Source organism: Cebus imitator, unplaced genomic scaffold, assembly GCF_001604975.1.
Source record: "Cebus imitator isolate Cc_AM_T3 unplaced genomic scaffold, Cebus_imitator-1.0 Scaffold40, whole genome shotgun sequence".
Classification (NCBI taxonomy): Eukaryota; Metazoa; Chordata; class Mammalia; order Primates; family Cebidae; genus Cebus; species Cebus imitator.
This window is the reverse complement of record NW_016107355.1, coordinates 1845844-1858864: the sequence shown is the minus strand read 5'-3', so window position 1 is coordinate 1858864 and position 13021 is coordinate 1845844. Positions and strand designations below refer to the sequence as shown.

Here is a 13021-nt window from a genome sequence, read left to right as displayed (position 1 = left end):
GGGTAAAACTCACAAAAGTGTGGGGGTCTCCCTATGACTGATTCCCCTGGGAGTTTTTAATGCTCAGACTTGTCCTATTGTAGGAACCAACCAGGTGTCCTACTCAGGCACTGGTTGGTTCCAATGGACGTTTCTTTTTAGGGGTTCCTGCACTGGTGAACTGTGATTTTTTATATTGGTCTGTCTCTCTAATTTGGGGGCAGCATATTTTCCCTCTGACCTCACTTTTATGAAAGATCTAAGAAGAGCTGTTGATTTTTCAGTTTGTTGAGATTTTTGCTTGTTAGGACAAGGTGACAACTTCCAAGCCCCTTGCATATGAGACCAGAAACCAAAACTTGGAATTTACTTTTGGAGTAGAGAAAATGCTCTGGGATTCTATAAGGATAATGATTAAACAACTCTGTGAATATTCTAAAAACCGCTGAATTGTGTACTTGTAAAAAGTGAATGTGTGTCACTTTTTAGTATGTCAATTGTATCTTGATAATAAAATCAGATTAGCCGGAAATACAAATAACCTTCACAATTTTCATTCCTGATGACAAAACAAACAGATGCTTGAGAAATGCTATTTATTACAAAAATAGTCCTATAATAAAATATATTTGTTTTGGTTTTTAAACACTATGTCAGAAAACACAATATAGTACTGTTAGATGACAGGGCTGTAGTGTCATTTCATCAATTATTTTGCTTCAGTATGTTTTACTGACTTCAATAAAATAGTGTTGACCATTAGTCAACAATTTTAACTGATAGCCTCTTTTGTTATCTCCCAAACAATATTCAAGATTTAGAAATCAGATAGCAATGTTTGTTCTAAAACTCAATTCATAAATGTCAGTTTTTCTAGCCTGTGGGCTAGAATACAGGACCATGTAGAGCAATACTCTAGACTCCAAAGGAAAGAAAGCTGATTGAAACTAATCAGGTTTCAAAGCTCCAGCCGTTTACTGGGAAAATGCTCCCAGAAGATGACTCAGGCATTGGCTAGAAAAATAAGGATTGTGTAAACCAAAAGGACAGAGAAAATCAAGACTTAGAGCTTTGCAGTGATAATTTTTGGATGGAACAGATTTGTATCTCAATTCTGCAACTGTGCCTAAACCACCATGATTAGAAATCTGTCTTAGATCTCAGTGAGTGACATTGAAAAACATCTTTTATCTTTCTGAAATTATTAAGGATTAGAATAGACGAGAACCGCAGGTGGGGTTATATGTGGATCCAGTATTGGAATGATAAGAGATGCAGAGGTAGGGCATTCAGGTAGAGGCTGGCATGTGGGGAAGATTTTTAGTGTGTGCTGGTTAAAAACTTATTGTCATATGAAGACTCAGGAACCAAACTGCCTGGATTTGAATTCTAGTTCTATCATTCACTAGCTGAGTGACACTGGGCAAATTATATAACCTCTCATACCTGAATTTTCTTATCTGTGAAATGAGAAAAACACAAGTACTACTTCATAGGGTGGTTTGTGATAAGTACCACATATATAATAGCTTTGATAAGAAATCAGGAAATGAACAGCAATGAAAATAAACTCACTGTAAAATTATATAAGACATATATCTGTAGGTAAATATATATATATTCATAGCCACATAATATGTGGTATGTGCACACACATTTACACAAAAATATATTAATAAACAAATCATTAAAAAAACACAATCTGAGAAATCTTATTAATTGACCCTGGTAAGTCATGTTCTCATTTTTACCAGCTGTTCTCACCTGCTCAGACCCTTAAGTCCAACATGTTGTTTGATGGACCATGAAAATAAGTAGACAAGTAAATATGGAAACTATCAAAGAATTCAAGACTCATTGAGAAACTACCTCAATTCACGCACAATCCTTGACTGCTGAAGAAAGCAACCCTGGCCGTGATGAAACACCTAGCAGTGCCCATAAACTCTGAATTGCAGTAATGACACAGGCCAGACATTTTTGGAGCTCCAATTTAAACTCCCTCTTTCCACTACTATTATTGTGTGTAGATATTTAAATTGTCAAAGTCTCTATTTGACTGTCAAAATTTGAAATTACAGTATGTACTTGTATTTCCTTGAGAATTCGTGGAACAAATTTCATTATAATATATACTTCTATTTTCTTAGAATTTGTAAAATAAAAGATGAGAATAAAGTTAACAGTACAGAAATAAAATTAATGTGAATAATGAAATACTATTTTTAAGCAGAATTGTTTAATTCAGAAAGGGAGATAATAGGTATATATAATCAAAATAATCATTTTCTCTCAACTCTTCTACTTCATTCTTTCTGCAACTAAAATTGGAAAGAAGGTTGATGGCAGTGTCACACCCTAAGATTGTCACTTGTAAAGGGAGAAGAAAATTATTTTCCAAACTGTCATAAGTATACTTCAGTCATTACTTTAGTAGCACTGGACAGACCTGGGTTTGATTGCTGCTCTACCTATTATTCAATGTGTGCCTTCTGCCGATATTTCAACTTGAGTTTCAGTCTCTTCTTATGTGAAGTGGCAATAACATTAGTCCTCACAGGTACTTAAGTACTTGACACAGTACTTGGCACAGGCTATTTAAAAAATTTTAGCTATTATCAGTTTACTTAAAATTCATACAAGCCACAATATAATTATACTCTTCTACTAACTTAATAATTAACTTTTGTTCTTGGGTTTAAGAAAACCCAATGGTTCATTCCATAGTCCATGTTTAATATGGCCATTTTTTTTTCTTTTTGAATTCCAATGCATCTGTTGCTGATCCTAGACTCTACTAGTAGCTCATCAACAACTTTGGACAAAAGAAGAATTTGATATTTGGTTCATTATTTATGTGAAGTTAAGGAATTGGCAGCATACACAGCTGAATGAGAATTCTAGAAATGGCCTTTTTAGCGAATGTACTGGCAAAGAAGCACTTTATATTAAGACTGTTCCCAAGTAACAATTTATTTCCAAATTACCTAGACAGAGAAAGAAAGAAATTCCCATTTGTTCCCAAAAGCAGAAAAAAAAAATCAAGCAATTCAAAAATTCAGGCTTGGGTAAAGAAAAATTATTTTCCAATAAATATTAAAAGATAATTTTAGAATTTTTTTTTTGAGTTGGTATCTCACTCTGTGCCCAGGCTGGAATGCAATGGCACTGTCTCAGTTCACCACAACCTCTGTCTCCCGGGTTTAAGCGATTCTCCTGCCTCAGCCTCCTGAGGCTGAGCCCCACCCCACCTGGTTAATTTTTGTATTTTTAATGGAGACAGGGTTTCACCACATTGGCCAGCCTGGTCTCAAACTCCTGAGCTCAAGTGAACTGCCCGTCTCGGCCTCCCAAAGTGCTAAAAGCTGAGATTACAGGCATGAGCCACCATGCCCAGCCAAATTAGTTGTTTTTTTTTTTTTTTTTTGGTCAACTAAAGAACATTCTTAGGCTATAATTTGATTTCATATTACCATTCAATGTAAAAAGTGTGATATTTGTTTGAGTTATAGGGCTGATAACTCAAATTTCTAAAATCTAAAATGTCCTTTTGCTTAGTTTAGAAAAGAAAATAATGTAATAAAAGAGAAAACATCTTCTTGGTAACGATTAACCTTAGGAGGAAGGATCCGAGAGCACTGTAGGACATACATTCCATAGGATTATGAATGAGAAAGAAGGAAACTTGGTCATTAATTATTCATTTGTTTTAGAAATAGCTTTTGAAAAAGCTTCTAAGTATTTGCACTGTGCTATATGCACTGGGGACAGTCATGTTCAATGATTCTTGGCTTAAAGAAGCCTACAATCTAGCAAGAGAGGGAGACTGAGCCATTAATGGCTATACTACATCAAGTTTCCACCATCAATGACTACACCACAGCCATCGATGGTTATATCACATCAGTGGTTATGTTTCAGTAGCAAGCAGATACAGGATGCTTTGGGAATATCATGGGAGGGAAATCGTGGGATGAGAAAAATGAAACTGAAAGAGACTCCTCAGAAAAAGCAAAAACAATATTGATTTTAATAAAGCCCTTCTACAATCAAACACATTTAATACTTTACCTATATAATACATTGAAGTATGTCTTGTTCTTTAAAATGTAGTTTCTCCAAGTGATTCTCAGGCTCAATCATGATTACAAGATACATGAAATTAGGCACATTAACATGAAACGACTATTCAGTAATCTTTACGGTGCATTATTTATAAGACACCACGAGTCACACAGTTTATACAAGTTAAAAGAGGCTATATGAAGTATTCTCAGTTTTTGTGTATTTCCCTGCTAGGTGAAGTGAATATTCTTTTAACATTGTACCTTGGTGTTACCTACTTTGAAAGATGGATACTGAAAGTTAAAACTCAGTCACTATATAGGCACTGCTGTATGGAAACACATTTTGTTTCTATATATTGTAAGCGGAAATGCCTTTTGAGTTACATATCTATGCCAGGAAGCTTGACAAACACTGAACAGTCTGTAAAGAATGGAAAATCTCTTGACCATCAATTCAAATGAATACAATTTAACCATTTGCAGCAATACTAATTTACATTATTAAATTAATTACTCTGAAATGTTCTTGTTGTCAAGTACCAAAATAGTTTTGAAGTTAGGGAGTTGCTTTGTCTCTTCATTCCTGTGGGTGCCTCAATTCCCCATAATATTTGCAGCTGAGAAATATGTACTTTTATTCATTTTTAACTTTTCATTTAAGTGACAATTAGGAGCAAATTAAATCCTCCCTTAAGATGAAAAAAACACACACATATACACACCAAAAACCGAAAAGAAACCTCAAACCACTTCTGAATGACTTCAGACTCTCTTTTGGCCCCTGAATGCTGCTTTTTCATACTGTTACTACTGTAGCACACTAAAATGATGCCTATCATAAAATAAGGATGGCCCAATCTATTGACAATCTAACCTAATCAAAGTGACCCAATCTAATGACAGTATTGGATGGCAAGTACTTCTGAAGTCAGTTAATAGAGATACTTTAAAGAAATTTCATTCCAATAAATACAGTATAAAAGTCTTTACATTATATTCATAAATTCACAAGATGCACTTCATAGATATCTGGTCAAATCTACTGCCAGAAGATTCCAAAGCCCACAGCTTTTGTTCCAAATGTAATTAGGACAACTATAACAAAAGCAGTAAAAAGCAAGACACAAAAGCTTGGTCATTTTCAAATGATTTCAACCCCATTTCTTGGGAGAACAAGTAATCAAAGTATGTTGCAAGTTGTGCTTGTTTTTAAACAGATGTTATCCGGGACCGCAGGCTATAAAGCAGTTTCAGATTTTTTCATTATCATCATTGTTGATTTTTTTAAATGCCACTGGGCTGGCTTGCTTCAAAGAAGTCTTAGAAACATCTGTGTGCATGGTGGACATGGCTATTGTCTCATAATCATCATCCCGAGACCGGAAATCACAAAAGTTAAAGAAGAACTGCAAGTCTCTCTGGAAGTTTTTGTTCAGGAACCCATAAAATATGGGGTTGACACAAGTGGATATCATTGCTGTGAGGTGGCAGAGCAGGAATAACAGATTGTGGTTGCAGGTAGCAATGATCTGATGATTCCAATCAAACACAGTGTTAAAGATGGTAAGAGGTAGCCAGCAGACTGCAAATGCTACCACAATGGAGAGCAGCATGATATTGATTCTTTTGGTTTCACTGGACCTGTACTTATTGTCTCTCATCTTGTCCATCATGTTGTTTCTCCTTTTTAAGCGTATATATATCTATGGAGGAAAAAAAAATAAGTTTAAATAGAACCACTCATTTAATGAGGAATTCTGTGTAATGAAGGTAAAAATGGAAATGATAGGGGAAAAAAAAGTTTTCTTACCTTGAAGTAGCAAATAAATATAAAACAAAGTGGACCAAAATACTGCAGCACCAAGAGGAGAGTGGTATAAGACAACCTATGAGAGTCTGATGGAAATTGATCAAAGCACACGTATTTGTCTTTGTATGCATCAAGTGTTACATTTTGAAATGGCTCATCGGTCAATACTTGGTAGATCAGGAAAGGCAGAGAAGAAGCCACAGCAAGGACCCAAATCACGGCAATACCTACATAAGCATGTCTATTATTTGGTCTCCACCCTCGAGGGTTGATTATCAGCTGATGTCGTTCCACAGCAATGAGAACCAGAGAGAAAATGGACACAGTGATTGAAACACATTGCACGAAAGGATTCAACTTACACATTGCTTCACCAAAGACCCAGTGGTCCATTAATGTGTAGACAAATGTAAAGGGGAGACACATGATGGCAACAAGCAAGTCTGAGAAGGAAAGGTTCACAATCAGGATGTTGGTAACATTTCTCATCTCTTTCTGTTTCAAGACGATTACGATCAAGGCCAGGTTTCCAGAGACACCAAGAATGATCACAGCTCCATAAGCAAGAGCTAAGGTAAATATCATGGCTAAGGGCAGATGACAATCACCATTTTCAAAAGCCAAAAGGTGGGCATTCTTCTCTGAGAAATTGGAGTGGACTGAATGATTTTCAACCTGGGAAAATAATGTTGAATTCATTTTCATTGGTTTGGTTGTTATAGATTATCTTAGACAAATGGACAGTATGTTTCTTCAAAGCAGGTCAACTGTTCAGCTTATTCTTATTCCCCATATTGGAATCCATTTACCAAAATTATTCTGAATTCTTCATTCCCTTGAACTGAACAATCTGTAAAGAGAAAATTACCAATTGCATTACTAATTTTATTGAGGGCAGTCAGAATGAATTCTGACTCATAGAACTCTTTAAAGTGAACACACTGAAATAAATAAACAAAATGTAATTTTGTAAACATCTTTCTAAAATAGCAGAAACGGTGCAAACATACTGAATAAAGAAAAATCCTGTAAAAGTTTTTAACTGGACTTGCATACAGAACAAGTCTTAGTAAAACATAGTGGTCTATAAGTCAGTAAGGACTATATATGTCTTATGCCCCAAGTCTTGCATAAACAATAGTAACAGCACATTCATAAACACTGCAAGAATATAAATGAATAAAACCCACTTAATGCACAGATTAAAACATAAGAAAAATAAACAAAGCAAAACAAAATAAATTATTGAATTCTTCCTTATGCTATACAAATGAAAGAATTCATGTCAAGGTCAAGTTGTAGTAACAGCTCCACTATACGTACACTGGGCTGCTTTTTAAGCCAGATTCAGTAGAATTATATTCAACAAAAGATGATCAATAGAGTGAAACATCAAAAAACTTTGCCATGAATGACTATCGAGAGACTAGACAATGTTTAATCCAGAAAACAATTGGTAGGAATGGTACAGATGTCTTCTAGTATTTTAATGGGTAGCATGTAGAACACAGAGAATTGAGCTTAGGATGTTACATCTCATTATATGCACAAGTTAAAAGTAGGACCAAGAGGTGCACATTAATTTTTTAAAACACATCATTAAGTGGAACAAATGTTTAATAAAATGGAATTAAATGCTGCAAATTTAGCAAGTGTTCCGTATACAAAAGCTTATGACCACTGTATGAAAGACCAGGTCAGAGAGTTTTTCCATTGTTTAGGAGATTCAAACTTTAAGAGTCTATTATTTTATTACTATGTTAGAAGTTTCAAGGATTTCTAAGGTATTATTCATGTAAATATCTTCCCTCCCCACCAGATTATATGTGGGTCCAATACAAGGATCTAGAATTTTGTTGTAATTTTGACTTTTCACAGCATTTTGTGATGTATTTTTCTCTTATTAACAACATAAATCACAGACTTGTAGAGAGTTTAAAGGAGTTTTAAATTATTTTAAGAACTCCTTTTTAAAAATAAGTCTGATTTTCCCTAGATTACTACATAAATATGTGAGATGGGATTTTTTTATGTTAATTAACAGGCCATCATGCCTGTGTTAGGAAACCTAATTGCATTCTTTTCTTTCTTAAATAAGACCAATAAAGAAAACCATGCAGACTTACTTCCATGGAAAGAAAGATAAGAAATTTAATGAACAAAAAAAGCATTTGCCTTTTACATAATACCTCTAATGAACCTTTCCTTTAATGTTTTTGCTTTCTAGAACATGAGGGTTTTTTAAATTATTGAACCATAATTTGGCCTTATAAAACTTAAGAGGAATAAAGTAAGCGTTGCTATAATGAAGTCAGAATGAAAATATTAAAGAATGGTAATAGAACGATTTCAGATACGAATGTTATTAGAAACCTGGTTCTCTCTTCCTCTGTGCATCAACCTGTAACAACTCCCTAATATTTATGTGATAACCACACTTTTTCTCTCAAGAATTCCAAAGGCAGAAAGAATGATCAGTGAATGTCAGAGCTTAAGAACAAACTTAAAGAAGCAATAACTTCAAATTATTTGGAAATCTCTTATTTTAAGAATTCAAAAAAATTTAGCATCATATTTCCTATTTAAGTTACTATAGAGATACTTAACATTACTTATCGATTATAAGTTTCCCTTCATTATTTAAAGTAAAACTAGCAGAAGAGGAGAAAGCACATTCCCTTTTATCCGTGTTACCAAGTGCCAGCAGGTGAATGAGGACCCTGGTATGAGACACGAGGGATGGAACATTAAGTACATTCCCCAGCCTGACACATTCAGACCTCTGCATTATACCTCTCTTCTACACTTTAATAATCCCAATGTGAATTCCCTGCTCTAGGCAGGCGAGTCTGTTCACAGTCTACCAAATATAGCTCTGCATTTCCACCTCTGCCATTCTTCTTGCTGAGTGTTCTCTCTCTCCCACCACCAATCCAAACTCTACCCATCTTTCCAAGCACCATTTAGTACCTAGAATCCTTAATTGGTTCCTCTCATTTTTAATATAACATCTTTGAGATAGGCATTGTGCATACTTCATAGTAACTTGCAAGTTTTAGATTTGGAATAAAACTGTGTTGACTGATATAACATTCATGGTTGGAGTAGTAGGTTCTTGAGTACATTAATCCTAACATCAATAGCTCAATTTCATCATAGTCCTTGGACATGCAAAATGTATGTTAATTAAAACAGCCATTGTAGGTCATGTATATGGGGGAATATGTAACACTTTGTGTAAAAAAATTATTCCTGAAAAGAAAATTTATTCAACAAATGTTAATTAACATTTATTTTGTGTTAGGCATGATTTTACTGGAGAGAATGTGACCTTTTCACTGAGTTTCTAGTCTTATGGGCAGAGAAAGACAAGAAAAAAATTAGTAAAAGATATAGCATGCTAGATGATAATAGTGTTATAAAGAAAAGGAAAGCAAGAAAGAGGGACTCGGGGACCAGGCGAGGTGGCTGACATCTGGAATCCCAGCATTTAGGGAGGCTGAGGCGGATCACCTGAAGTCAAGAGTTCGAGACCATCCTGGCCAACATGGTAAAACCTTGTCTCTACTAACAATACAAAAATTAACCAGGTGGGGTGGAGTGCACCTGTAGTCCCAGCTACTCGGGAGGCTGTGGCAGGAGAATAGCTTGAATCTGGGAGGCAGAGATTTCACTGAATCATGATGAGGCCACAGCACTCCAGCCTGGATGACAGAGTGAGACCAAAAAAAGAGGGAGAGAGAAAAAGAGGAGCTGGGATTCTGGGATTTTCGGGAGCTGCAATTTATTACTTGACTGTAAAAGATGGCCTCTGACTATCTAAGAAGAAGAAATGTTAAGACCTGAGAGGAGTGGTGAGTAGGGAAGCCACATAAGTATCTCAGGGCTTGCATCCCATATGGAAAGAACAAAAATCCTTAAGGCTTCAGTGTAATTGGTGTACTAAGTAATAATGAGAAGTAGATAAATAAGGGAGAGACCCTTAGGAAATTAATTGCAAAGTCTAAAGAGAGAAGGTACAGACTGTGTAGGCCTTTTTTTTTCTTTAAACAATCTTTGCTTTTAATCCTGAGAGAGCTGGGGAACCTCTGGAGAGTCTCTGGGAAAAGTGTGAAGTTATATGACTGTTATTTTAAAATTACTATTCTAGCTGCTGTTTTCAACACATTTAAGGAAAGAGAAGAAGTGGTGAGATTCATTAGGAAGGCAGTGCACTAATTTTAGTGAGAAATAATGGGGGCAGAGACCAAGATGAATACCATGGAGAGAAAGAAACACAGAAATATTCTGTCCACTGACTGATTTTGGCAAATATGAATACATATAAGAATTCATGCAGACATTAAATTATTGCAAGTACAGGCTACAAATATAGCTTTCTTACAGATGAGTTCAGGTAAACATACTGAAGCTCTAGTCTGATGCCTTTGAAATTGTATTTAATAGGCATGCCCAGTGAGGAAGGCTTTTTCTTACTAGGTAGAAGTTAACTTAGCTATAGAGAAAATGAAAACTTTATTTTTTTTTAAGGTGTTTTCAAGCCTGTTTTACTAAGTGCACATTTGGTAGCTATTTCAGTGTGTAAACCAATTCTGCATTAAATAAAATGTGTATTTTCAGTTTACTTTAGAATAATTTCAAGAAAGAATAACTGTCACAAAATAATGATACTAAGAATTTATCTTTGCAAAAGAAAATAATTTTATATTTACTATTCTAATATAATGTGTAAAATAAGCTATGCAGCTACAGAAAGTACAAAAATTAAGGACTGTTAAATTTCAGTATAGCTGCCATGTGCATCTAGAGACAAAACAGAAACATTACATACATCACCAGCTGGCAAATTAGCCCCCTTGCAGAGGGAAATTTCCTCTTCTTTCTTTCCAATTAGAATGCTGGCCTTTCATTGCTTTCTCTTCGCAGTGCTGTTACTACTTGAAAATACAGCTCCCTGATCATAACCTGCCGCAGATAATTTTTTTTTTCCCAAATACTCAGGATTGGCTGTTCACCTCATCCGTGTTGGAAAAGAAATGTCAGCCTTGTTACATACAGCCTCCCAAAGTTACTGCTAGCTTATCTAAATGAGTTACATAATTCTCTGCTCCTTCCTAGCAGGGAGGGCTTGTTCAACAGACTGCTGCCTTAAGACAACAAAGACCAATAAAGCAGTAGTCACTGAAAAGCACACAGTCTTCAGTCCTGGGTGGGGAACTCGGTCGGGTTAGCTTTCTGCGCCTTCGCTTGCTTCGCCAGAGAGCCGGTCCAGGGTCTTAGGACTAACAGCTACTGCTGTTCTGTTTCAAGACCTGGCAGACAAGCGCCACATGTCCCCTGTCTGTGTGTGCCATCCCGCCAGTCATGCTTTCTCATAGGATGAGGAGTGGGGGAAGCAATGAGTGCTCTAGTGTGTGTGTGTGTGTGTGTGTGTGTGTGTGTGTGTGTGTACATGGAAACACACTCTCTTTTGCTCCTCTCCCCTAGGTTTTTCCTGTGCTCCAGGAACACACACATACTTATCAGAAAACCTTCCTACCAGTGATAAGAGACTGGCAAAACAGAAAAGATACAAACAACCAAAAACGAGCAGATCCCAAACCCAAAGTCAATTCTCTCTCTTTGGCCCAACCTCAGACTTTAAAACATTCCCATCTGTCCAGTCTACCCGGGAACCAACGGGACACCCTGTCAAGCCATTTCCACCTCCTGTCCATTCCCAATCTCCTAATCCAGCCATGCTCCAACTTTTCTAAAAGAAAATGCTAAGGAGTTCCATGATTAGAACTCCGATGACTAAAAGCTTCGGATGTCTACAAGGGCTCATCGTCGCACTCGAAGCGCCCAGCACCGGGGAGCGCGGCTCCACCGCAGCCGAGACGCGCGGAACCCGCAGGTGGGGATGGGCGTGCGCGCTGGGGTCCGCGCCGGGGGTTACTCGCACCTCCTCCCGCTCCCAGCCAGACACCTGCCGCGGGACCCGGGCGACGGCGGGCGACGCGCCTAGCCCACAGTTCTCCGGCTCATCCCAGCCGGTTACTCCGCGAAAACTCCGGAGCGGCCAGAGTCGGCGCCACCCGCCAGCTCCAGACACAGGCGGAAGATGAGCGGGTGCGGGATAGACGAACTCGCGCACCTTCCCAGACCCTCAGCCTTTTAAAGAGAACCTGGGTAGAGGAAAACTTGGGTCCCATCCAGAAATTCCCCGGGAGCAGGCTGTGGGAAAGCCGGACCCGGCGTCGCGCACCGTCTCCGTTCTCCCGCGTCGGCCCCGTGCCCTCCTGGGGGCAGGAGCCCGCGAGCGGTGCGCCGATGGGAGCGACCTGCGACCTGCCAGCGCGGGAGACCCCACCTCGGTCCCCCAGAGCCAGTGTCGGACACCCGCATCGTTTTTCTTCCCCTCTCATCCTTCAATGAGAGATTTCGCAAAAGTCTCTGGAAAGGAATAAAGTCGCAACTTACCCTCTTTGGAATTCGTCTATTTCGCTCCTGCTTATTAAAGAGGGAAGGGTGGGAATGGAACGGAGCAGAGAGGGGAAAGATCCGCTGGTATTTCTCCTGCTCAGATCCTAAAGATTGATGAAGCTAGGAAGAGACGCCCCCTTAAAGCCGAACTCCACCTCAACCCGGGATCACGTGACGGCGCCCCGCAAGTAGCGCCTGAAGCTCCCCCCGCCCCACAAACACCTCACAAAGGTGACACCTCGGGGAAGCGTTGCCTGGGAATTCTGGAAAGAACAGCAATCCAACAGGAGCCACGCATTGTTGGACACAGAAGCCCCGCGCTGGGCAAAGGAAGCCCGAGTCCCCACGGTCCCTGGCTCCGGGGATGGCAGAGCAGTTTCCCAAGGCTTGAAAAAGTCGGTCTCACTGGGCTTTTCTTTGTTGGCAGGTCAGTGCCATCTTGTGGCCGAAGTCAGACCCGGCTGGAGAGCTCCGGCGCCAGCCCAAACCAGGAATCCAAGGGCTCGCTATTTACGGGAATAGAAAACAAGAAATTCGCCACAATAATGGCATTAATACTTTTGTTTGTTTGTTTGTTTTCGTTTGTGACGCTCAAATAACTCTCATGCCAGTGCCGAGAATTTGCTTTCCTCAATTTATAAGTGAACACAGAAAAGACTTTTAAAAAGTCAAAGCAGTCAATCTCAGATGAGGCAGTCTG

General features: G+C 38.3%; 1 protein-coding gene across 1 annotated transcript; it reads right to left on the bottom strand.

Moving 5' to 3' along the window:
• Positions 1–3983: 3983 nt before the first annotated feature.
• NPY1R (neuropeptide Y receptor Y1) lies at positions 3984–12712 on the bottom strand. The gene is made up of 3 exons (XM_017525982.2): positions 12319–12712; positions 5857–6706; positions 3984–5749 (listed from the first exon to the last, which is right to left on the bottom strand). Exons 2-3 carry the CDS (start codon positions 6559–6561, stop codon positions 5297–5299), a joined length of 1158 nt encoding a protein of 385 aa, XP_017381471.1. The 5' UTR covers positions 6562–6706; positions 12319–12712; the 3' UTR covers positions 3984–5296.
• Positions 12713–13021: the final 309 nt, after the last annotated feature.